Here is a 27,314-nt window from a genome sequence, read left to right on the forward strand (position 1 = left end):
TAAGAATGAAAGCACATTTAGAATCAAGGGGATGGAATCTGCAAGCACAAAAACGGCCTTTTTATATTCCTACCGAGATGTGTCAGGCCAGCAACCTGGGAAGCAATAGCATATCCTTCAGTATGGTAAACAGAGAGCCCTGCAGGGCTTAGACTGTCTTTCCTCTATTGCTTGTGAAGTAGTCTGCCATTTATGAGTTGCCTTTTCCCACAGACAGAATCTCTGCAGCCAGACTCAGACAGGGGAGCAGCAGAGACAGAGTTTGCTTACACTTAGAAATGGAAAAATTGAAGGTAAACCACTTCAGTTACATAACACCTAAAGAGAGAATTAATGCAGAACATACCCCCCCCCCCCGAAATATATTCTCACATCTATAGATTCCTTGCTTCGCCACCTAACCCAAAGGGATCTCTGGTAGGGCAGTACCACAGCTCCATTGACAGTCCCCAACTTAGTAACTGAATTGAAGAAACTTTGCAGGAAAAATAATTTAGGAAAATGGCCATGTAAGAAATTCTCTTGTGCATGTCTTTTGCTTATAAAAAGACAATTTAATCCATATATTTCAGGAAAAAGCAAATGACCTTTGTTGGCAATGACACACAGAGCTATTAAAACCAAAAGAAAAGCAGGAATTCACCTCTCTTTTGCATTTTTAGTAGCATGGGTAATGGAAATCAAATAAAATTTTATATATGGCAACAATATATTTGCGGGTGAAATACATTCATATGAATAAACACTAACAAGCACAAAATTAAACTACTCTTATGACAGCCCATATTGCTTTCTGAATTGCTACTTAGTAAATGATTCAATATTTGGCTTTTGAACACTGCAGGCAATTTTTTCCCCTCAAACTGAAAAATTTAAAATCAGGAAACAGAGGCTTTGTATCCCATCATTTTTATGTAGAATGCAAACTCACTTCTCTAATAGGGTTGCTTTTGCATAGGAGAATTGGAAAAGCTTTATTTAATAAATTTTAAATTTTAATTAAAGAACCTGCTCAGAAAGAAATATACCTACTCCCAATACTTGTTTACCTAAGTTAGCCTTCCTATCAGTAATTTTAATAATATAATAAGTAGTCTAAAAGACATTTTTATTCACACAACTGAACATACACCATATATGGCAGTTAGAAGACAACTAAGCAACTCTTACTTCGGATGACAATTTTCCCAAATATGCAATTGGTTCTGGAACCTTATAGAAATTCCTATCAGGTAAAAATGAATCTTAAAATTTAACAAGAATAAAGAAGTTTAGCCTGACATATCACCTAAATTACCAACAATGATGTTTCCCACATTAATTTTCAAATTTAACAGCTCTCATAGGATCTCAGTGGATCTTATGACAAAAGAAGCCCTAAATACTTAAGTTAAAAACACATAAAATAGAATATGTGAATAAACACCATCCCACTAGACATTCTGCATGTAAAGCATTTGCTTTGAAGAGCAGACCAGGTGATATGGTAGCCACTGTCTTGCCCTGCTTTTCCATGAGACACTGATAAAAATTTCATTGTAAATATATAAACTATCCAAAGCAGTGCAGGCTAGCCATTTACACTATAAATCAACAGGCTTAAGATCGTATTTTTGAACATAACTCAGCAGCATTTTTATGTAAGCAATTACATAAGCATTCTGAGTTAACAGCAAAGCTGGAGCCTCAGAGGCAGTGGGAGGGCAGGAGGGATGGAGACTTCCTCCTAGCAGACAAGGCACAAAATGCTGATGGTCCTCAGCCTACAGGAGTGCAAATGCCCAGCCAGGTGCCACAGGAAGGCTCAAATGGGAATCAGGAATGAAAAATCAGATTCCAAAAACAAAGCTTAGAAAAAGCAGACCTGTGTCTGAGAACGCACGGGCTGTGTCGCCCAGGATGTCAGGCAAAAAAACCCCTGGCAAACGCTCTCCGTTGTACAGGACTGATAGTGGAGGCAATAATTTAGAATGACACTGTCCTTAGTTCCCAGAAGGTGCTGCAATTTGTGCTATTCATCAGCCTCATATGGAATACTTCTAATGTGAAATATTATCTGTAATTTCTCATAGCTCTGCTTATTTAAGATGTTACTGGGCAATCACATCTTTACTAACCTGAATAATTACAAAGGGGAAGATACGGTATCTTAATGGTTTCTCCCTTGCCTCTCAGTGTGGTTAAAACTAGGTGGTCAGATGACAGGACACCACTAATGGTATCCTCTCTGAAATGGAAATAGGCTGTTAGAAAAGCAAACAGCCCTATTAATTTCAGTCACACATCCTCATCAACTCCAGTGCACACAGTCCAGGCACTCTGCGTTATTCGTCCTGACTCCCACATTTCACTGTTGCCTAAACCCTGCTTAAGTGAAGACACCTTACCCAAAATGCAGAGAAGCAAAACCTAGAAGTGGTACACAGGGTACCACTTCATAATATAGTGTTTAATTGGCAAACATTGATCTTTCTGAGAGTTACCATTTGCACTGCCCTCTCATTAAGAAGAGGCAAGCCTCCCTGGACCTGCATTTCAGAATCTGAAATACCTGACCTTATTCAGAGTATATTTTTTACTAGCACTGACTCCTTGTAGGCAAATGCCACCTAGGATGTCGCATGGATACACCTTTTTGGGCACAGTGCATGATACTCATTGCTAGTCACAGGACTCCTTAAACTCCTGTGTCCTACTTTGTGAAAGCACTACCACCTTGAATTTCATTTCTGCAACTGGGAGGTGGGATGGGAGAAAGTGTTCTCATTTTCTGTTATTCTCTTGCTGGCTTGTAATTTTTCTACAGGGGAAAAAAAGAAAAAAAAACCTCTCAGGCTTGGTACCTCAGCACAGTCACTTGATACTTCTTTCAGTGACTAGCCCTCCCTGACATCAAGGTGAACTTTCCTGAAACCCTTCACAGGTACTGGACATCTCCCTGAGTTGCGAAATGCCGACATTAGTTCCTGCTCTGGCCTTTGACAAGTGTTTTCAGTAGTTTAAGGTTAGAAGCCAAATTTCAGAGACTGGATCATGAGGCTATTGTGTTCCTTGGGGACAGCACTCACAAGCCTATGTGGGACTAAACATGGGATGCCAGGAGATGTTGCAAACCTGAACAAGGGCTTGTGGTGATGGAGCAAAATGCCAGGGAAATGCCAGCCTACAGAAACACTGTGAAATCTTTTCAAGGTGACACACGTCACATGTGGAAGATTGTAACGTCTTGTAAACACTCTGGAGGGTGAAATCAATGCAGCAAACAAGTGCCTCCCAGCCTTTAATTGCCCCTGAAGGGCAGCCATTGATGTATTGAAATTTATTTAAGCCTTTGTTATAGTTGTCCACCCTATATAGAAGATACTCTGAAATTGCAGTGATGGGGTAGCAACAGAAAAAATCTTAAACACATGTCAAGAGGAATTACAGTACTTAAGAGTGCAGGAAAAGGACTGAAAACTTGCAGAAACAAGAGAACAAAGAGGCAAGGAACAAAGCAGAAGGAAATGGAGTTTAGCAGTGGGAAGACAGTCTAAGTAATTTCTTCAAACTCAAACATAGACATCAACGCTTTTCTATCCATATTCCTGAATAAATTTTATGGAGCCAGCACAGTGGAAAGCTCCTTTGCACATTGTTGCAGGTCCCAGGTGTGAGTTCCCTGGAAAATGTGCCAATATTCCTCTGGTCAACCCCACAGCACATGGAGCCAGCAGCAGAGCTCCTGTACCAGCACTCTTTGGGCAGATGACAGCACCAGAGACTCCCACAGATGCTGCTGTTGTTCAAGGACTTTTTTAGGGAGTATGGAAAAAAGGTGCAGGTTTTTCTGCAGCTAAGTTGGAGGGATCTACAGTCAGTTACACTGTGTAGAGAGCGAGTTACCTACTTCTCTTAAATGCTGAACCCTTAGTAATTCGTGTTACTGTCCCACAAACCAAAGAAGTCTTTGAAAATTAAGGAACCACCATAAAAAAAAATTAAAAAAAAAAAGAAGGTAAAAAATGAGGTAAGCTTTCCTGGAGCAAAAGCTGGAAATAGTCTCCGAAGAAGATCTTAGAAGCGTTCTTTAGCATTAAGTGGTGAAATCTGTTGAAGTGCACAGAGGGCAGACAGTGCTGGGGCCAGAGGGGAAGGGAGTGACAATGCCATGATGCACACCTGTCTCCTTCTATTACCTTTCACCAGCAGAAAACAAACCTGAAAAGGCCCAACCTGTCCTTCCTAACTGAGTCGCAGACATGCAATGCAGTGTGCCACAGCCTTTGACCTGCCCTGCCTGTGCAGGCTGCCTCTGAACAACACAGCAAGAGGGATGTTTGGTGCCACAGGTCTGAATGTTGTTTGCCATTTGCATAACCATCAGGAGCAAACACACGGACAAACTCAAATATCCCACAGGAGAATCCTCTTGGATTACAAAGCAAGAGACCAATGCAGGACGGTGTCAATATGGAACATCTAAATGGTTTACACAAAAGTCATTAGGGAAATAAAACAATCCATTGAAGATTAGCAGTGCATTGTTAATATGATACAACAAGACAAAAGGAAGTAACTGAACACGCAACAAAGTCAGGTCCTGACTGACAAACAGAGGAAAGGACAACCCGTATTTTCAATTTAGCATATGTATCCAGGCATTGCAGCAGAGTTGATACACAGAACTATTTGCAGTGTCAGTAAAGTCTTGCAATATCTGTTTAAGGCATAAAGCAGCGATTGACTGAGAGATGTTTAGTTGCAAATCATCGTAGCTTTGGAAAGTCAACAGAACTATGTTAAATTATAGCAGCTGGGGGCAGCATTTGAAAGAAAGGTGGAGCTCCTGGTTTGTAGTGCAGTTATTTGAAAACAATTTTGCAAAAGAAGTTGGAAGAAACAGGACCACATTTTGCTATTTGATTTAAACTCAGGTGGTTCTAAAAGTGAGAATGTAAGAACAGAAAGCTAAGAAAACAAACTTTTGGCAATAACATTTAACTTGTACAGCAACAACTGCAAAGGAGCTGCATTCTTGTACTGCATAAAAAGCAACAGGAATGATTAAGCTTTAAAACACATACATGTACACACAAGAACACATATAATCATCCAAATACCCAGAACTATGTCAGGATCACAAATGTGTAAGGCAAATAAATATATTTAAAAGGTTCTGATATCACATGAGAGAACATTCAAGGTGAGATTAAAACATTTCTAAGAGAGAGGATTGCCTTTCTCCAGCCAGTTGCAATGTTTCATTTTCCCAGAGCAATGGAGGTGAAGGAGGCAGTGAGGTAGCACACACAAGGACACCCATCCTATCAGCACCTTAGCAGATGTAAGCAAATCTTTCAGCTCAGAAACTAAATTTTGCACTTAAGAACACCACTTGCATGAAACCCCTCCAGCTTTTTACTGGTAAGGGTACTGGAAAATTCAGCGTTGCAAACAGAACATTGCAGCCATAGCGACAAGCAATTCAACACTTAAACTTTTCAACAGACTGAACAGTATTTTACTTCTAGTTTTATAATTTCATGGTCAGTAATTCATCATGAGCACTTCACTTGTCCAGCTGGTCATTAACGTCTTAAAAATAATCTGTTAAAGCTTCAACCAAGAAAACCTCCTCACTCAAAGAAAAAAGTACGTGTATATAGGGAGTCCACTTCAAAAATTAAACTTTTTCTCTTTTTTTGGAAATTGGTATAGAAAGATGGAGAAGAGCCCAAGTTCTGGTCCATTAAATCAAACACTAGACCTTTACTAGTAAGGTAAGACCAAAAGCATTGTAATTCAGATTTAAAACACCTAACAACTTAGACTCTGCAACAGTATCTGTAAGTAATGCCCAAACAGCACAGCAAAGACCATGGAAAGTCTCCTTGACCCTTTCTGTTTTCTGTAAGAATTTTTTAAAGAAATATTTTTATATTGCTATCAGTAAAAACTCATTTGAAAACAAAAATTGAAGACTAAAAATAGGATAAAACATTCTGCATGGCTGATGAAATTTAACCCTGTTAATTAGACAGCTTCATTTCACAGTCAATAAGAGTCTAATATTACCCTAATAAATGCATAGGTTTTTTGGAAAGTGTCATGAATGAACACAACTGAAATAGTGCCTTTTTAAACTTTTGTTTGCATCAAATTTAATATCTGCAAAAGAAATCACTAGAGATGTTTAGAACATAATGACTAAAGCATAAGGGCAATGGAAAACTGCTGATGTTTCCCAAGTAGACTAAATATGAATTTTAATGCCCAACAATGGTGCTAACTTTAATGAATTAACTTAGGTAGGCAGTTAATTATCCAAAGCATTTATTACCCTTTCCTATCTCTTTACCATTTTTATCCTCCTTTACTGCAGTAAAAAAGCTGAATTTGAAGGAACAGATAGCAGAGACCCTTTGAGAGCTTCAGGAGTCATCCTGCCTTCCTTGCCACTTCAGGTAACTTAATTGCAGTGTAACTCCACAATTCATGGATGCAGACTTCATTGACTGACCCTGCAACTTGGGTGTGAACTCAACTTTGCCAGCAGCACATGCTGAGAAGCTCCATAAACGACAGCAAAGGACAGAGCATGGAACAGACACAGAAATGTGTTTACACATTTAGGAGGGGCAGGGACCTTCTCTAATCCCTGTTTATTTGGATTATTTTTGACAAGTAGCACTAATCTCTATGAAGTTTATGTGTCATGTAAGTGACAGTTACTCAGTGTTATGATTTTTTTTTTAAGCCTCACCGGTCACATAATTATCTCTGTTATTTTTGTTTGTTTGAAATGTTTTTTGAACTTCTCTCTTTATAAATCACAAGGTGAGGAACTGGGGAAAATACCCTCTCTTTTCCAACTTCTTATAGATTCTGGGATGTCTTGTGACCTGACTACCTGGATAGATGTTTAAGAGGCATCTGGATCTGGTGCTGGGTGATATGGTTTAGGGGTTACAGTGGTAGTGCTAGGTTCATGGTTGGACTTGATGATCTTAAAGGTCTCTTCCAACCTTGATGATACTATGATACTGTGTAATCACAGCCTGACCCTGCACTCCAGGATTTACCAAGTGGTTTTTACAGCCTGGATGGGGGTTGGCTGGAAACCTTACTAAGTGTGTACTGAAACACATGAGTGTCAGTGTGGGAGGATACTGTGCAAGTGGAAGCATGAAGAAAGAATGGAAGTAAAATCCATTTATAACTAAGAATTACTAGTAGAAGGTGATTGGAGACCAGCCTATGGGCAAGTGTCTAGTGAACATGAGGGGTCACGCAGCACCCTGATTATTAAGCTTTATACATGAGGCAGATCAAAGAGGTGTGCGACAAAGAGGACCTGGTAAAACATGGGGGTTGTTGAAAGAGCACTGGGGTTTTTTGATAGGAAAAAGGACAACCAATCTCTATGTTACATGAACAGGACACTTGAAAAGCCACAGAAATATCCCATACTTACTTTTATCTTCCTGGTTTTCTTCTGCTGCTTTGCCTTCCTCTTCCTCCTCCTCCTCAACCTCCTTCTGCTGTGCTTCTTTGTGGTGGTCGGCAGCATCAACTGAAAGGCTCTGGCAGCAGTGGTTGAAGCCGCTATCCCGAGGCAGAGTGAAACTTCGGGGCTTTCCCCCATTCCCATTCAGCACTTGCATCCGCTCACCCTCCACCAAGGGGAAGGGGCCGTAGTGGTCTTGCAGGTGGCACTTCTGGGTGGGCAAGGTCGACTGCCGCCGGTGCTCGGGGGAGACCACGGTCGCCTCGGAGAACACCGAGTCCTCCAGGGGCAGCGTCTGCAGGTAGTGGAGTCCTGAGCTCGTCAGCGGCGTCTCTATGAGGTCCTGCCAGGAGCGCCGCTGGCTCGCCGTCTTGCGCACCGGGGAGTCGGTGGCACTCCCCGCCACCTCCGGGCGAAACTCCTCGTGCGACGACTGTGACTGGGAGGTCTCCGTGGATGAGAGTCGGCTGTGTTTTGGCTCCACGTAAGGGCTTGTGCAGCTCATCTACAAGGTCAGCAAAGGAGCAATCTTCAGATCAGTGCAGACCAGGACCTACTGCTAACAATATTACCTTGCTTTTCCTTATCACTGATGGCACTCAGTTCAGTAACAAAGGCACAAACTCACCTAATTAACCTGCCCTGATCCTAACTTCAGTGCATGCCCACATCTATACATGTCACACCTATAGGTCAAATACTGATGCTTATTCATAATAATTATCTTTACTCTGTCCATTAATCTGTAGAATAAGCGGAAAATTATTTGCAGAAAACTTTGCAGAATATGGCACTATGGAAGATATAGAAGACATGTGCCTGGTTCATTAAAAATCTTGAAAATACCTGTTGTTATTGCATCTTGTTAAAAATTTCTTTGGAATTATGTTTGCAGTGCTTCAGCGCCATGATTCAAAGAGCTATAATTTTGTAAGATAAAGTATTGTATTCAATTTAAACATCATGAATGCTCTCTTTCCCCTGCCTTCCCCGTTTTTCATTTCAAAAATTATATTCAAGTTAAGATACATTAGTTAACACTGAGTATACAGACATGAAAATTAAAATTGCCAGTGCAGAATAAGTTAGAGGTCTGTAATCTAGTTTTATATCAGCAACTGCTTCAAGAAAAAGAAAAAAACAAATCCATTTTCGTTCCAATTTATAGAGAAACCTACTTTTTTTGCAATAACAAAACTAGCATCGCTGTTTGCAATACAAGACAGAACATTTTTATGTTGGCATTTGTCTGGAAATGCAAGTGCAATTTGTTACTGTAAAGTTTCACAGCTCAACTGCTGGAGCCTTAGAGAAGAGTCTGTGTTGTTGCTGAGGTAATAACATTTTCTCAGGAAAGTCAACAAGTGGGTGGTAAGAGATTGCATGGATGAGTAGGTGTCCATCATGAATGAAGAACAGGAAGAAAGAGTTCTGTGACTTAACCTATTCTGTACAGCAAGTGGGATCATAAATCCAAGTTCTCTACAAACCAGTGAAAAGAGCAGTGATGGCCATTGAAGTTAGCAATATGTGTCACTTAACAAATGCCTCAAGTCAAGCACTGACTCAAAAAATATACTAACAAGTGCCATAAGGGGCACAAGCACTTACTCTTAGGCTGGGGAGTAGGTAAAAGTGGCACTTTGGTTGACATTCCTATAGACAGTTGCAGGTGACTTACCGAAGGTGGTCGTGGGTACGTGTCATATGGGGGTGGTGGGCTGTCTTGTTTCGGTGTTGATGGAGTGTCAGCTTCCTCCTTGTCACTCTCACTCCAATAATCTACAAGTTATATATGGATCAGATCAAAAACTACCAACACATTTTGATGTATTCGTATATCAGAAACTTGCTTTCACAAAAGTAACTGGAAATTCCTTCACTGGTATTATCAAGAGTGAAATACTAGTGAATGCTGAAGCCCTAAATGTTAGTTGCTGTGATTTGGAATTGTCTTAATATAAAGAGGGAAAATTCCAAACATTATGGGGTATACTAAGTCTAATGTCCCATTAAAGAGATATTAAACGACAACCTGCAAATGAGCCACAAATTTAACTCTTGTACACACCTTATATAAATACAACAGGCATACAGAATACTCTTAATATAAGTATCAGATATTCAAAAATTTATACAGCCACAAAAATAATTATGATTGGACATGTATTGCCTGAAAAATACTGGAAGTATTTTTCAAACGGAAAAGATGAAAAACATAGCTTTGCTCAACTCTCATTGGCTGCAAATAACATTAACAAATGTAATTAACACCAACTGGCAAATTAGAAAAGTATGAATAATTAATGCTATTTTTCTACCCATTTTCTCCATTGTATTCTACTAGTTACAAAACTTTTTCAATTCAATTTCTAATAACAAAACCCTCCATTTAAGATAAGACATAAAAACTTTATATCATATATTTGCTTCATAAAACACCTGCTGCCCTCTTATCCATGCAAGAACATTACGGTGGTATGGTAAGGAAAAATATAATAATGACATTTAAGAACAGAGCTCCAAAACATGGATGAGAAAGCATAAAGGACGCAGATCTTGTAGGCTAAATTTAACGGGCTATAAAGTTTCATTTTAGAGGAAATCAAATCTTGGCCAAGCTTATTTCAAAGGGGAAAACACATGGAACAATATACTACATGGGAATCTATATTTATTCTGTTACAAATATTTTTGAGGCAGAATGGCATCTAACTAAAAGGACACTGGACGTTAATATTCCTTATCTAAGAAAACTACTTAAGTGCTGACTCAGCTAAAGATGGGTAAGGTAACATTTAACACTTTTACACGTTGTAAGACTTATGCAAACATCTCTGTTGTAATGTTTTTTCAGACTCTATTACCTTTCGGTATTTGGTAAATCATTGTATGACAGGACACTTTAGCTCAGACTACTCACAAACTTATCTCAGACAATTTTTACTTTGCCTGGTAAGTGTTCAATGAACTGCATGACTTACTACTTCATAAATGATCCAAATGAAAAATCCAAGCAGACACAACATACAGTTTTGACTTTAATGATTTTTTGTTACAATTATGATTATTGTGTTGTATGATTAATTATCTACCGTATCTAATCTTATTCAAGAGTTAAAATGAAAACTTACCTTTAAATGACACCATCTCGAAACAGCTGTCCCTAAATTTTTGTATATTTTTATATTGTAGTAATGGTGGGGACAGCCTTATTTATGTATTTAATCTTTCCATGCAGTAGCAGTTCTGCTTTTAACTCCGAGACTTTTGATTTGCTTCCTGCAAGCTTATAGTTGATTCTTTTTAAAGGGTACAATAAATAAGTTGCATAAATAAAGTTTTCATGACTACCAAATAAAAAAATCCAAACAGTTATGTCTCTAGACATCTGCAAATAATTAATTTTTGGTGAAGGAAAGACTAAGTCAATGAAAAGTCTTTTTCCAAATAAATCATAGTTTTAAGAAAACTTATTTTCAGCAACTTAAGATGCCTGAAAATATTGGCATATAGATATGTTTGCTCCTATTACAGCACAGCCTAACAGTGCAATGTGTGGTGAGAAACCTGTCAGAATTGCATTTCTGCAGGCTTGGAGTTCAACTGTTTATTCTGAAAGTAAAATCTAGCAGTCTCAGTGCAGGTTCCAATTTTGGCTAAAAATATGAAGGTGTTCTTGCTGTCAAATCCACACACAAGAAAACACTGTACAATCACACCTTTGCATACCTTATCTCAGACAGGGAATTCTGCTGGCAACCTACAGCTTGTATAGAAAATTTCTGCAGTTACAGGGGTCAACTTGCAGATAAAATGTATGAAAATAGCCTCTCACCAACTTTTAAAAATGTTCTGCTTTTGGCAACTGACTCAGAGTCTATCTAAAACATGTATGATGCTATGAAAGAGTTGCTGTATCTCTCTCTGCAGATTTTGTCCAATTCAGTCATGGATAAGGCTCTGTGTATCAGGTATATCTTGAGAGTTTTCTCAATGACTAATAGACTGCATATATTATATATAAACTAACACTGACCTGCCATTTCCTGATGAAATATATTCTATTTATATAAGCAAGGTTTTTTTTCCTCTGATTTATACGACTGGAAAGTCTATAACTTTTCCATCCAAGGAAGTCCCTTGCTGTATTGCTAACATTCATTGTATTTAATATGGAAAGTTGATGGTATTTTTATAAAACTGTTCTGTACAGAATGTAACATTTTATTCAGCACTACACCCACAATTCAGTGATTCGTGCATCTCTGAAGCACTTGAAATATATTTGTGCACTTTAGATTCAGAACCATTCAACTGTTAATTGAAACATATTTGACAACTACTGTTGAATTGTTTCAGAGGTATTATAAAGGTTTGCTGCAAAGGGCTGAACTGAACAGAAATAAAAGACCTTTTGTCAAATCAAATACGTAGATGACAATTGGTACAGTCACTGAATACAGAAAATTTCAGCTTCACAGTTTCTATAATTGCAAAAATGCTTGAAGTGATAGAGAGGTTTTACTTTGCTAACTTGATACCTCTGCTAATTAGGGACACTACTGAGCTGTATAATAGCCCTCGTGCTGGGAGCCAAGGAAAATCACCAGAGGCATTAAAACAGTGTATGGCAGTGAGAGGGGAATGTGATACTGACTCCCACACTAAATACAAACTAAGCAACACTAAGAGGATATAGTTCTACCTAACTGTATATAACAAATCAACATGAGTGAATGGTGTTAGAGTGGTAATAAAGATCTCCATCAGCGCCTGGGATGTAATTTCCATAGTCAGTGGGGTTTCACTGATTATCTTCAATAGTGAGATATTTTAGTAATAGGCTACATGAGGCTTGAATGCACATGATCTCATGTCTAGGAACTGGATCATCTGCTATTTTATCACTCAGTGATTTCTTAGTAGCAAAAATATTTCTCCAAATTCATCTGGATTTTGAAAGGTATATCATGTGTGCAATTGTGCACTTGGACAGCGTTAGCATAATATACACCTTTTCCCTTACTGTCCCACATGGTATTGTAATTCTAGTGCCAACCTACTGTCAATAGAAGTTTGAATTTGGCTTTGGATGCCAACACAGAGGATTTCCTAGAAGACTCCAAGATTCAGAGTTTGTTCGCAGCCTCTTCAAGCAGTGACAGATGGTATACACTTCCCTCCAAACAGGTTGCTGTAGTGCTGCCTAGGAAGTATGGATTCTCAAACTGATTTTTAAGTCTGGTGAGGCATTGAGAACATGACTGGAGAACAGTGAGCATGCTGCTGCTATACTGGGCTGTGTGAATGCAGAGGGCCTGGTGTTAAAAATGAAATGATGTGCCAAGGACCACACCAGACTAAAACAGGGTGTGGGCAACACTCCCAGAATAAGCAGTGGCACTTACTAGATGACATGATTAGAAATGAGGCAAAAGAAGATACAACCTAGTTATGTGTGAGAGTGACAGAGCGCCCAAAAACCTTCCCATGCACAATATCACCTCCAAATTACATCAGTATGCTGTAAGCCACAGCTCCTCAACACCAGGCTGATCCCTCTGGGATTCTCTGTGGTGAGGGTGATCAGGCTATGAATCAAGGTAGACATAATTTTCTGATGCTGTTTTTTAATCTCCTACTGCTATAGAATACCCCACCTTCCTGATATTTCTACCTGGCTGCAAAGTCACTCTTGCTTCTGAACAGGGAAAGGAGTTTTTTGGACAGTGTCTCCCAGGAAAATGGCACTTCAACAACACATAGAGACAGACCATCCACACCTTTCTCTTCAGGAAGATGAACATGGTATCAGGTCAGATGGTCAGACCTAAGGCTGCTGTCACATAAGTTGGTATAGAACCACAACCACACACCATGTAACAAATTTTGAAGCTTAGTGATAGCCTTTTGAATGCAACTCTCCCTGGAAAATGGCTAGAAATATAGCCTGTGTAAAGAAAAGACTATAGTAAATGCACTAAGTGCACTGCGATTGCAGGTCTGAGCTATAAGTTTTTTGGGCCAAAACCCAGAACCTTTTAAATGAAGACCTCAGAGTCACAGAACTAAAAAGTGAGGTTTTGACTCAGTGGGCAGCAGGCAGACAGGCACCTGGATAAGGTCTGGATCATCACAACTGCTGCGATTTTCTGGTGCCTGCTGCTGGGTGCACATGTTACAAAAAAGCATGTATTCAAAAGCTATCTGTTTACCAAAGGAGCTAGTTGGATCCACACTTCTGTGGATGTCACTGGTAATTCTAAGAAACAACCTCCTCAACACAATCGGATTGACCCTTTCTTTTTGCTGTCTGCCAACAGGAATTTTCATGCAATGACTTAAAGCAAAGCAACTCATTATTTTATACATGCTGTTTTTTTAACTCATGAAATATTAGGCACCAAAAATAAAGAGATGTAACATGTTGTAAGCCTGCAACTCCAAATGAAATCCAAACAGGGCTGTACCATACACTACAATAGAGCAACATCAGCAGAAATCACAGAATTTAAGTGGCCTTAAAATTAAAGTCTTCAGGGGAAATCCCGTTATATCAACAGATTTTAGAAGAATGGTTTTGTTCATGAGACCAATTTCATGCACTCCTGCCCTCTGTGAATTCAAACACCAAATACAATGTTTAATTTTTTTTTTTTAGCTTGCAGATTCTTAAGTTTCTTCTGATAAGGGACACAGATTCTTTGGTACCACATACAGGAGCTTACTGCCAGTATATCCGCTGCTTTTAACTACCTTCTGCAGCCTTCTCAGAAATAATCCAGTGTCTGTGGATCAGAATCTGAAGGAGCTAATCTAAACCCCTGAAAGAGAAGGAATTCTGTAAAGCAACAGCAGTGATACCCACACATGAATTGCTTTCAGAAGTTGAGAACGAGGCCTAATACACAGCAAGGAAAAGAGAACATATGAACTTGTGTTAAGAGCTGTCAGAGGAAACCAAAATAACAACACATTACCTTGCTCTTGTTTGATCCTCTCTCTTTCTGCATAGCCAGCAGCAAGCATGTTAATTCTGTTTAGCCATCTGAAATAATATTAAAAGAAGCAGTGATACCAATACAGCCTCTAAATTTTTTGGGTGCATTTCTATCAAAAACAAAGCTAGGAACATCTGAAGGAGATGCTATTTTTCATATTAGACAAGTGTTCTCTTTGATACTCTTATTCAGGGAGTCTCCAAAGATCTATGATTTTGCTATTGAACAAAATGTTTTCACAGCAAGTATTTTATTTCAAACGGAAAACCATGTATGAAGTCAAACATCTGTAAAATAAAGGTTTTGGAGATAATCAAAGAGCTGTTAAGACTGCTGCTCACAGATATGCCATCACACAAATACTCCTGTTGTTCCGATTTCTTAAGAATAAAAACCAGTTTTCAGAGATTTAAGCAACATTTTAAGGCCAGAACTGGCACCTTGGCAGAGGAATCAAGCAGAAACCAGCATTAAAAAAAACAGGTTCACTCCCAAGCAGACAGTGTGGTTAAATTATGCCATTGTGTGTTTTAGAGCTTACCTACAGTGCCATATACAAAGAGAAGGAGGCATATCAGAATTCACTTTTGTGTTTGTGTCAGAGAAGCAGAGGGAGAAAGATAGTTGCTTCAATGCAATTCACATCTAAGGCTTTCATCTCAAAATAGACTTGAAAAATTGCTTCCATAAACTGCACGAATTTAAAAAAATAAAAAACCCAACACAAAACCAAACAAACACACACACCCTCCAAAAACCCAAACCAAAAAACAAATGAGCTATTGCTGTTCTCCTCTAGCAGGGCTGTCACTGTCAAGCATACACTCTACTGTCTATAGCAGGGCAGTTTCAACCTGTATTCTTCCCCCATGGGGCTCTCAGTGTATTCATTAGCCAAATGCTTACAATGAATCAGGTCGTTCATCAACGAGGCTTTAAACCACCATGGCAATCTCCTGCGGTTGTCCATTCCATGGTAAACCTGGAATTACTTGCTCCAGTCATCCCATAGTCAGGACTTGACAGGCCTGGTTTGCCAACCTACTGGCTTGCAATTTAACTGCTAGGGTATACAGAAAGACAACTCCAGTCAGGTTTGCGTTTTCTTCAGGAATGTGAAACCCCTGTTTGAGAAAACCGTGCCTGATGGGTTTCATTTGCCTACTGCATGCACAGAAACAGGTTGTTTATCTCAGCAAAGGATACACATTTGTAATGACTCCTGCATGCTAGTCTTCAAGACATTGCAGTGCAGGGTAAGCAGGCATCAGATCATAAAATATAGTCACTGTCCTAGAAATTAACTCTTGTCATTATGGAGTAATAGAATTATAGAATGTTTTAGGTTGGAAGGACCTTAAAGATCTTCTAACTCCCCTGCCATAGGCGGGGACACTTTCTATCAGCTGTCACTGTCCTTCCACAAACAGTGACCACATATATGATCTGTAAACCATGTCAATGGTCCATAAAGTGTTGGACAATGGGAAGAAAGCTAGAGATTTACTCCTAAAGTGATTGCAGAATACTTAATGTTACCACACAATCAAAACTTTTACCAGAAGAATAGGGAAGCTGAAGAAGAGACTTAAAATTTAAATTATAATTCTTAGAAGTGCCATACGGTTATAAAAACAAGTGGCACATAGGAACACAAGTCCAACAAACCATGTCTCAGACAATGATTTCACACCTTCCCAGCAGAAAGATGACCCATTACCAAGCTATCTTTTAGGCTCACATTCCTGATATGTGAAGACTTCCTTTGGGGAATAAAGCTCAGCTGTCTTGACAGTTCTGCCAGCCTAAGTCAGAGGCACTGAGACAGGAACCTCACCCAAAGCACTCCAGCCCCATGCTGCTGAAGGACCAGAAAAGCCATAGACTTGTCTGTGTCCAAAGGGTAAAGCAGCACAAGAACACAAGCATCTGCTCTATCAAATGGTACAGCAGGCAGCGGAGATGCCCTTTGCTTTCCTCCTGCCTATTCTGGATTTCATGTTCCCAAGTTCAGCTCCTGGCTTACCTCCCCACCTGGACAGCCAGCAGGGAACAGCCACCTACTGAACCCCATTGAGTAGGGCTGCTGGGCACAAAGTATTAGATGATACATCTATAAAGGTTCTCCTCTTGGAAAACTTCATTCTGTCCTAAATATGAGATAGCATTTCCTGGTAAGTGCGCGTGCTAGTGAGGCAACCAATTAAATTAACAAACACTTAACTGACAGTCAATGGATACTGCTCAGAGCTATGAGATATGATTCTTTCTAGAAAAATGTTGTTTCCCGAAAAGTATAATCTAATGAGAACCCAGGAAATGTGTACCATTCTCTCATGTTGATACAGAGAGAGAGAAGAGACTTATCTTCGCAGTTCATGATCTGTGTCAAGGTTTGGAATATGACTGGCAGTGCCTGTGGGGTGAACAAAAAGGTACTGACATGTTTGTAAACTGTTAACAACCACAGCTTTTGAGTAGTTTGCCAGTCTAGAAACAAAAACAAGGTATTGACCTCTTCTGCGTATTTTTTGATATGTGGCTGCTAAAGTTTCTTCAGATATGGTTAGAGAATTAATATGATTTTAATAAAGTATGGCTAGAGTTATGGTTCATTGAAGTTAGAATTTTATGAGAAATCCAACACACTGAGGTTGTATCAAAAGGGAAATTCTCGCAGAATGGAAGAGGAGTAAAACATGCCTGCATTACAATGCACTGGGGACAAAAGTTCCAAGCACACAGTTAGACAAATATTTCTTTCTTTCAAAGTCCTAGGACATGGGAAGATTTATACCTTTCTTCCCTCTAATATGTGTGTCCTGGTATCCACTGTAACCTTTGGAGGACAAGAGGCCAAGAAAATATTGCTTCGTTACAGCAAATGCAGCTTTAATTTTCTTTAAGACCTGTTTGCTAGGTATGAGAATAAATAGAGTGGCACTGGTAGCTGCAGCAGTCATCTAGGTTTTCTTTTATTTTTTTTTTTAATAATAGCACATTAATTTCTTGTCACTTTTTAATTAAAACAATTTTATGATACCTAGAACAAGATTAAAAAAAACCCTGTCTTTCTGTAGATCTGCAATTTCTGCAAAGAAGGATGCACAGTACTGGAACTCTCATAGACTGGTAGGAAACATTTTCCTATCTAATCTCATGCTGCAGGTAGATGCAATGCTTTTAGTCACAGCAGGGTGTCAAAGTTGTCCTCAAGGATATAGGATGAACTTGCTGTATGGGAATATGGATACTTTAGAGTGTCTGTAAGTATCTGCCTGCAGTTCAACCAGAATGAAGAGAATCCCAGTGAATTTCCAAGCAAGACGTTTACATGACTATACAGTTACACAAGCAAAACAGTTCTTCTTCTCACCCAGACTAAGCATGCTATATGGGTAAAAAGAACACTTTTGCTGGTGTGACCATATAGATAAAAGGATCTTCAAACACCACAGCAACATAGTTCAGTGGTCACAGCTCTCCAGACTCCTTACCAGCACAATGGTGTGGCACAGTCATAAAAGTAGTAAGAAAATTTGACTAATGACAGTTACCTGAGATTAAAATACCCATTTTATGTGAGTAGATACACACAAACAAAAACTTCACAGTCTGCAAACATTTTTTTATAAAAACAACTAAATAATTTTATAAAAAGGATGAGGGAATTGAGCCATTTTGAACTTTCAGTCAGACTATGTATCAGTAGTTTTCTTTTGTTGTTTCTTCTGCTTCAAGTATGAACAGAACTGAAATGACTGCCTGATACATAATTAGAATGTATGTCAGAAAGTTGACCAAAAAAAAGAACAGAAAATGATCAAGAGTCTTAATTTAACTTGATAACTTGACTCTGTGTTTTACTTCATCTAGGCTACAAAATGCTTTTAGACAGGAAGTATTTTCTTATCACTGGATTTGAAAGATTATTTTTCAGTCACTCTTTTTGCAATCTATTGAGTTGATTCAATGTTTATGAAAGCAAACTACTTTTTCTAATATATTAAACAAAGAGAAAAAATAAAATTCTTTGGTGAGACTGATGGCAACTCAGATGTAAGAATTTCCATAGGCCTTGACAGAGTTGTTTTAAATTTACATGTGTATAACTCAGATCAAATCTTGTCAAGCTTATTCCAAATGAATTAAGAAGCACTTACTTCAAAATATGATAAAAAACTATTTGTGCTGGGAAGTTAAAAATCTCTTAATTCTTGAATTTTAGACTGTGCAATATATTTTTAAAGAATTGTTGCACATTTGCTGCTGCTTTCTGATTACTGAACAGTTACATAGATCGTTATCCTTAGCATGAAGGTGCTTTGTCATACTGACTGAGCACCTGCTGATAGAAGTGATTTAGCTACTGCTGTAGTTCAGGATATACCATATAGACCATGCCATTTTTCTGTTTGGTGTGCAGCAAATTGCATTTTAAGTGACTGGCTTGACAGAATTATCAAGCAAAGGCAAGCCTAAAATTCCACAAACAAATGAAAAGGTTTTAAGTCTTCTCACTGAGGACAAATTTTTGAAGTGAGCCTCAGTAATGCACAAACTTCTGAAAAAATGTTAACAGAGAGCCATTCCTAAACAAAAGTAAGCATAGTATAGTATCAGCTTGCTTTTCTAGCCAAATATTATCAGTAACAAACTGGCAGTACCCTGAAGGTGCTCTGCCAGGTAGGTGAATCTAGTACACACAGGAGAGACTAAAGCATGATTGTAGCACTTACTAATGGTTTTATGGGTTCAGTTCTATCTCCTTTTTCCTCTGTTTTAAAAACAATTCTGGTCGGCGAGGATATCCACAGACATTATGTAAGATAGAACAATTCTCAGGTTGCAATAATAGATTTTTGTTTGTGTTCTCTGTCATATGATGAAAATGGTGTATTATTTTGAACTGAATTAATTTCAGTTTATGTTGTGAAAATAAATTAAATAACCCCTCAAATATTTGTATAGACATGGGATCCATGTTTTAATTTACCATTCAAATAAATTAAGAGGAATTGTGTTTATTTTGTGCTGAAGTCTCAATCATGTTTCTGAAAAATTGCAAAAATGGTCTAAAATAGATAGAGTAAAAGTCAATACTCAAAGAACTAAGAGTCAAGTCCTTGTTCTTTTTTGAGATGTTGGAATTTTCCACACCAAATTCACTTCAACATGTAGGTTAAATTCATGGCAGTAGCGAGAATCTGCAAAATTCATTCCTTGTAATCCCTCTCTCATTTTTCAAGACTGGCAGAAGAAAAAGCAGTGACCACTTTAAAGCTTTTTCTAACTTCTTATTCCCTCCAGGGCAAGAAACAGAAGGATTCCCAGAGCAAGTATCACATCTGTTTGGGAGTATGTTCGGAAGCGGAGTTGGAGATATCTCACATTGGCAGGTGCTACAGAGCCAAAACAAGAAACCCGGAATTCTGAAATTGCCTTTCGAGTTGTTTCACATACTGCATTTATTTCTTTTTAGAAACAGGGAATCTTCAAACATTTGTTTCAAGAAAAGGTAATTTTTGCATGAATCAAATATTTAACCAGTCAGAAGCCAGTCAGTAATAATGGTACTCTGCACTCATTAGCTATTAAACATAACTTTTTAGAATAACACATACTTTATTATCACTGTGTTATTACTAGCTTCAAGAAGTGTCACATTTAAGGAATGTGCCCTTGAACTTTGCTAGATTTCCTTACCTGTTCATATCATCTAGATGTTCAGCAGCAAAATAAAAACTTTTGATCTTAGGATGGCAGGCTTTGAATGCACTGTAGAGGAAAAACATAGTTATAAAAATGTAATGGCACAACTCTTTTTTTTTTTAAGATGTAAGACAGCATGGTCACAAAGGAATGAGATGAGCTTATATTTCCTGAGTTGTTGCATGCCCCCAAACAGTACGAACATACAACTTTTAGGATTGTGCCAGATTTCACCAAGTAAAGTGCTCTTCAACTACCCTGTTCTAAATAATTCCTGATTCATATGTGCATAAATAATTGTTTCACCATCACCTGCAGTGTACTATATTTGGATAAAGTTAACCAGTTAAAGATAAAATTTTATGTATCAGGTAATTTTGCTGATATACATATAGCTGTCAATTTTTTCTGAACAGAAAACTGACAGAACAATTAATTCAATACAACAGAAAAATTCTCAGTCCTGGTGATTTCTCACATCCCAATGACTTTGATATTACCTTTAGCTCTAATGACTGCATTTCCAACAGGAAAATGTGATGTGCTGATTGACTTCTGAAAAGCTGTCATAAATCAACAGTGTGTTCATGAGGTCATTCTAAGCAATGGGCAATTACATCTCATCTTTTCTTTCCACTAAAGTAATCACCATGACGGGTTGAGAGAATTACTGCATTTCATACATAATATGAAATAAATTACTAGAAAGAATCTTTTATCTGTGATAGATAAAGAGTTATGGTGAAGTACTTGAAGAACCAGAAAATGCATTTAAAATTATTAATAATTTACAGTACAGAAGAATAATTTTTCTGGAGGTGTTTCTTAAAATAAGTACAAAAAATTTAACAGTCCCAAAGAAGATAAGGAAAACTGCAAACATGATACATGAAGAACATCATCACCATTTTCCTGAGACACAGTGAGTTTTATACATATATATATATATATATATATATATATATATATATATATATATATAAAGATATATAAAGATATATATAAGGTAATAAAATAGTTCTCACTCTCTAATCCACTATGTCTCAGGAAAATGGTCATTATGTTCTTCATGTGCATCATGCTTGCGATTTTCAATATATATGTCTGTGTGTGTGTACACAGATGTACACACATGCATGTTTTGGAAAGCAGGCATATGAATTTTTTATCAAGGAAAGCTACTGCTAGAGAAGGTAACATAAAATTGAGACTAAAGGAATTCCTCTAACACGTTACAGCATGACACAATGTTATGCAAGTCAAAGCAGATGTACAGTGACATCTGCTCAGTTTAGAAAGACATCATCAAGTAACCGAGACCCAAAATTGACTTCTTAAGACTGTTACAGCATCTGTCGTCTGGACTCTTAGAGGTTTTTTTTATCTTTATATGCCACCCAAGCAAAGAGTCTTAATAGCTGCATTTCACATGCTACTATCCAGTAGATACTAAGTCAAGTAAAACAAAACCAAAACAATTTAAGCAGGGTGCAATTCTGAGAGTTGACTTTATGCTGTTGCCCCAACAAAAATTAAAAATGAAGCACTTCAGCCATGTAGCCCAAGGACACAGGACAATTAAGCCCAAACTGATATATTTTTTTTTTTAAATGCAGTTTTCATTTTCTGCTCTTTGAGACCATCATGAAGAGTAGAGTTCATCCTGAAGAGATACACAAACAAACTGATAAAAGGTCACTGCCTTCTATAGAACTCTATGTCCTTCAAGTCATACTACTTTACATTTGCAAACACTGTTTTTTACAAATTTCAGCAATTCCAAAACCTTGTTAAACTTAAAAGAACTCTACAAATCACTAGAAGGCAAGGCAAAAAATTTTTGAACAATAATGACTCTAAAAATATCTCTGTAGCAGTATGCACCTGTCATATTGCTACATATGCTTGAATTTGCATTTAAATAATAAATGGATTTGTGCAATGGCACAAATCTAGATAGCAGCATAAACTGGTGAGAAGAAACATTCTTTAACACCTTTAGGTCATATATCAAAAATACAAAAATTGCTGTCATTCTCTTTTTAACTCTGCCTCAGGACTGATATACTGTGTCAGCAAACTTTGAGATGATGCTAACTAACTTGGAGTTACATTAAATATTGATGCTTGGCCATAACTTGGGGACTTTTTTATCTCCATGGTCTCTGTATTATGTTTAAAGCTTCTTATCAAGTGTAACGGTATCACACAAACCTCTCCAACTCCCAGCAAACAAATTAAAAAACCCAACCCCTAACAGAAAGGAAAAAATGAAGAAAGGAAAACTAGGAAAAAAAAGAAGAAAGGGAAACTAGGAAAATAAAGGGACAGAAGCAGCTAGGCAGTCTTCTTGCTCATATTTCATTTTGGTCTAGTCAAGTACTGTGATTCATGATGAAGCAAAAAAATAGCCTTCTTTGGGCAAGATGGCACACACCCACAAAAATTAATTTTCTTTTCCTGTATGAGCTTATTCTGTGATTCAACCCCATGATCATTGTAATGAAGTCCATTATGTCACTGTTTTAAGAGAAAACCTTGTCCTTTGTCCCACTTTTTTTATTGTATTATTGCATTATTTTTGAGCGTGCTTACTATTTCTTGCGGCATTCACTGGCTCTGTCAATTTTAAATTCAGGTAGACTGATGAATCCTTCTGCTTTTTCATCCTGCAAAGATAGTCCCAGATATTACTGTAGCTAAACTGTCAGAAAAAAACCCACCACGCTGAAAACTTAGAAATATTTTCACTTGCCTGCTTCTTACATAAGGAACACTAATGCTCTGCTCTGGCAAACCTCCCACAGAAGTCACTGGGACTTTTGCCAAAGTAGTAAGACAGATCCCTTGCTGTAAAATACAATTTTAAATACCCAGTTTTCTCAAAAAATTTCACAGCTGAACCAACATTAGAAAATATACAAAATGACCAAATGTATTCAGTCAATTAGTTATTGTAATTAGTTAATTTTGGGGGAAGATGGACTAATTAGTAAGGAGAAATGCAGTCTACTGTAAGAAATAGGGAAAAAAGCAGTTTCAATGTGTGCTGTTTGCCATCTTCATAAGATATCACAGCTAGGAGGCATGATATCTCTTCAGCTACTTTCATCTCTCTACAACGCTCAGAATACATCTGACCTTCCTCCTCTCTCCTCTAAAGACTTACACAGTTTATTTTATCAGATATTCCATCTCCCTTGGCTTTTCACAGTTTGAAAGCATTATTTATTTTAAGCTACTATTACATCAATAACATAGTCTCTCTTATTAACAGCTCATAACTTTGCATGCAAAATTAATACAGGATCATAGAAGTGAAGCTGCAGAAAATACAAATGTATGTTAAGGAATTCCACAGAATTACATCTTTTTCTAAGAATTCAGATTGTTATTCATACTACATATGCAGTCCATATGATTATATGCCTTCTTGAAAATAAATAAATAAAAGACATAAATCAGCATATAAAACTGGAGCTGGAGTTGTTGTGTGGAAAGTATAAGGTTGTAACAGGTTCAGCATTAGCAGGTATTTTCAAATCCAAAGGACACTGTTTAGAATAATCTTGCTATTTCATTTTTGAATGGTTGCCTAAGGAAACAATTTTGGCACAGAGCACTGTTGTCTTGTCTGTCCATCCACCATTGAGGAACCCCCTGCCAGCCTTTGAATCTGTTGGTGATTACAGGCACTGCTGAGGGGGCTGAGGTCTCAAAAATGACTAAGTCTCAGAAAGTCCCAGGGAAGCTTGGGACAGGGTGGGAGACAGAGGTGCTCAGACCACTGCCCTCTGCACAGGAAAATATAGCACAACTCAGAGGTTCCATATGCTCCTTGGCCACAGCTGTTGAGCACTCATTGTGGTTGTAGGCACCAATTACCGCCCTGATGAAGACCTTCTAGTAGCCAAGGGAGGAAGGATGGAGTTAGGAGTTAAAGTTACTGATCTGAAGCTGGGACTAAGATAAAAATGGCATGAATCTGTGGGAAAACAGGCTTCAGTAACTCTTTTCATGGAACAACTTGCTTTCTGTTTACTCAGGGAAAAATTAGGGATTACAATATTTTGAAAAGGTTATGTACAAATGCAGTGATTAAAAGAACAAGTCCAGGACAGAGTGCATCCACATCTTGGCAATGATTTTATCTCAGCATATTTTCTGCTGAGATTAATAGGATTTAAAATCAAGGTTTCCTAACTCACTGGCAAAAAGCTTTGTTGCTAAAGCTGATATAAACAAATGTGTACCAATGCAGAATATGTTGCAGAATCAAACCTGTACATAATTCAGCTGGGCTGCAACCATGCTTTTAAGTTTAGCATATATAAGCACTGAAATCACATAAAGAGCTACAAAGAAGGAACAACAGGAGAACACAACTGAGAAAACAGAAGTATCTTCCCTAATTGCCACAGGTTTGGGTGGTTTCACTAGCACAGATAAACAAGGAACACCAGGCAGCACAACATCAAAGTTTACACTTCCATGACTAAAGCTTGAATGACAGGACTAAATAACTACCTTTTTCCCTTTCAAGACTTTGGGGCTAGATTTATTCTAAACTGCTGTCAGCAGGATACAGGAAACTGTTATTTTTCCATGTAGTAAAACGTAAATTGGAAGGACCAAATATCTCCAGACCTTAATGGTAATTTTGTCAGGCAGTTAATATTAATTTCACTATGATTATTTGAACAAAGGTATTAACATATAAGCACTCAAAGCATCAGTTACTCACTAAATCATGACAACAGCACTAAACAGAGTATTTGTTGAGACAATGAGCACAGATACTTTACCTCTTCATTGATATACCAATATAGAGATGTATCCTTCAGGACAAACCAGTACTTTTTCCATTTCTGGGAGAAATAACTCTTGGCATCTTTCTTTTTCCAAAGCCAGCCTTCACAGTCCCCTCGACCAAGATCTTTACATGAGATCCGTCTTTTGCTTTTACCAGGAATAGGAGCTGAAAATGACAACAAGTTGATGTGAAAGCATTTGACTTGTCCACTAAATCAATGACAGCTAGTTAGAAGACACCATATATTTAAGAAAATTATGTAAAAATTTCAACTAAATTTGCCATTAATAAATTATTACAAACATTCTATTTTGACCACAAAGCTTATGCAAGTCACCATAATTTAAAAACCAAGGCAAATAAAAGAAAAACATGTTCAGCATCTCAGAACTTATATTCTATATATTCTATGGATAAGATCAAAAAAAAAAAAAAAGACAACACAGAAAGAGAAGACACTACAGAGAAAAGAAAGGTAAGATATTTAAAAATAAGAAAAAGATTAATATTTCACATCAGTCAAAGCACTCAACATATAAATTCATGTACTTTCCCTAGCAGTTGCCAAATACAACGATTTAAGTACTTCATAGGTGTTCCAAAACCTCTCTTTGCAGCCTCTTTTGAAACTAAACAGTTCCTAAGGCCTTTGTACTTCTACAACAAAGGAAGAAAATTTACTATGATATAAATTACCTGACAGCGTAGGTAATGAGCAAGTGCTGCACTGAGGCATTACATGCACACAGCTGGAAAAACCAACCCTGGCCCCAAAGAGGCTTGAGTGAGTCTGAGTATTCAAAAGCAAGATAAAACCAGATACATAAAGGTAGAGGAGCATTAGGAAACTATGAGACATCAGTAATGGACTAATACATTCTCAACATGATCAAATGAACTGAACATTTGACTGGAGATAAGTTCGAGTTCCTCAGATACTGCAATACCTTAACATTAATGTTGGCAATTCCCTCCCTACCAGTACATGAAAACAAATTTATTTTTTACCTTTGTTCTTCTTTTTACTTTTCTGCTGTAGAGAAGACTGTTGAAATGTCTACAAGGAAATCAAAACAGAGGAAATGAAAATACAAGATTTATATTCAACCACATCCTTATAATAAAAGAAATGTAAGGTGGGGTCATGAAGTCATCATCAGGTAACACCAAAAGACTTCTAGGCCTAAGAAAAAAGGTAATTTTAGTTCACCTGTTTATAAGGTTGTAAAGCAAAAGCACACTGTGAAACATCTTAAAATAGACCACAAATTAATTTGCTAAAACAACTGAAGTTTCTCTCTAAAATTGTTTCTCTTCTCTTGTTCTGCTAATAAAAAAGGAATGACTCCCTTCGGTTACTATGATAGTGAAAATACGCAGCCCACACATTTCTAATACATCATCTAATTAAAGTATTCTTGACATATATATGCAAATATGCAAATTAACCCAGTGCCTAATGCAGGTGTGAAGGCACTTATACAATGGTCATTAGACCATCAGACAATTTTCTCAGAAACAGGTTGAGTATTTTGAAGGACACCAGCAAACTTTTGCTAAATCACAACTAGGAAAAAGTCTCCCAAATAAAAACTCTGAACTAAAACTTCATTTTTACCAGGTTTTAAGTGGAAGTACTTCCCTCCAGTTGATCCACTCTCATGAACTAACCTATTGCCTTGACAGTGAGACAGGATGGAAATTACTCCTTTACTTAAGATCCTAGCTTTTTAATAATAGCAATACATATTAACACATTTCATGGCCATTCTGTTTAGAAACTTTGACTCAGATAATCATAATCCCTAGTGAATTAAAAAAGTAATTCTGTAATTAATCACACCAGAATTTAAAGATATGATTTCACTTGTTTTGAATTTTAGTTTTCTATCAAGATAGACAAACGTATTATTGCTAAAACTAAGAAAAGGTCACATTACAGTGTCTTGAGCATTAAAACTTCCTATTTCAGATTACCAGGAATTAATAAAAAAAATCAAAACTTTTGTGCCACTTGGTAAAAACAAATTAAAGCAAAAGCACTGACAGCCCTGAGATCCCAAATCCTGTTCTTAGCAGATAAGACAACCCCCCACCCCAGTTTACAAGACTCCCTTTTCAAGTCAAAGAGTTGCTTTGGTTTTGGACGTGGCACTTAGTGCCACGGTTCAGTTGACATGGTGGTGTTTGGTCAAAGGTTGGACTTGATGATCCTGGAGTTTTTTTGCAACCTTAATAATTCTATTCTGTTTTAATTTTCTCCTCTCTACTTCCTGCACACCTGAGCTCACTGCAG

General features: G+C 37.7%; 1 protein-coding gene across 6 annotated transcripts in view; it reads right to left on the reverse strand.

The window, feature by feature from the left end:
* CNKSR2 (connector enhancer of kinase suppressor of Ras 2) overlaps window positions 1-27,314 on the reverse strand; it is a 205,143-nt gene that overhangs the window by 27,842 nt on the left and 149,987 nt on the right. For all 6 annotated transcript variants that reach the window (XM_051794856.1, XM_051794854.1, XM_051794855.1 and 3 more), the window contains 7 exons: window positions 26,027-26,075; window positions 25,011-25,183; window positions 22,801-22,874; window positions 20,200-20,271; window positions 14,473-14,540; window positions 9,171-9,271; window positions 7,457-7,994 (listed from right to left, as the gene is read on the reverse strand). In XM_051794856.1, the coding sequence (XP_051650816.1) occupies window positions 7,457-7,994; window positions 9,171-9,271; window positions 14,473-14,540; window positions 20,200-20,271; window positions 22,801-22,874; window positions 25,011-25,183; window positions 26,027-26,075 (1,075 nt within the window). The remainder of the gene's footprint in view (window positions 1-7,456; window positions 7,995-9,170; window positions 9,272-14,472; window positions 14,541-20,199; window positions 20,272-22,800; window positions 22,875-25,010; window positions 25,184-26,026; window positions 26,076-27,314) is intronic.

The sequence above is a fragment of the Manacus candei genome, unplaced genomic scaffold, assembly GCF_025592945.1.
Source record: "Manacus candei isolate 608988 ecotype Guabito, Panama unplaced genomic scaffold, ASM2559294v1 h1tg000041l, whole genome shotgun sequence".
NCBI classification, from domain to species: Eukaryota; Metazoa; Chordata; class Aves; order Passeriformes; family Pipridae; genus Manacus; species Manacus candei.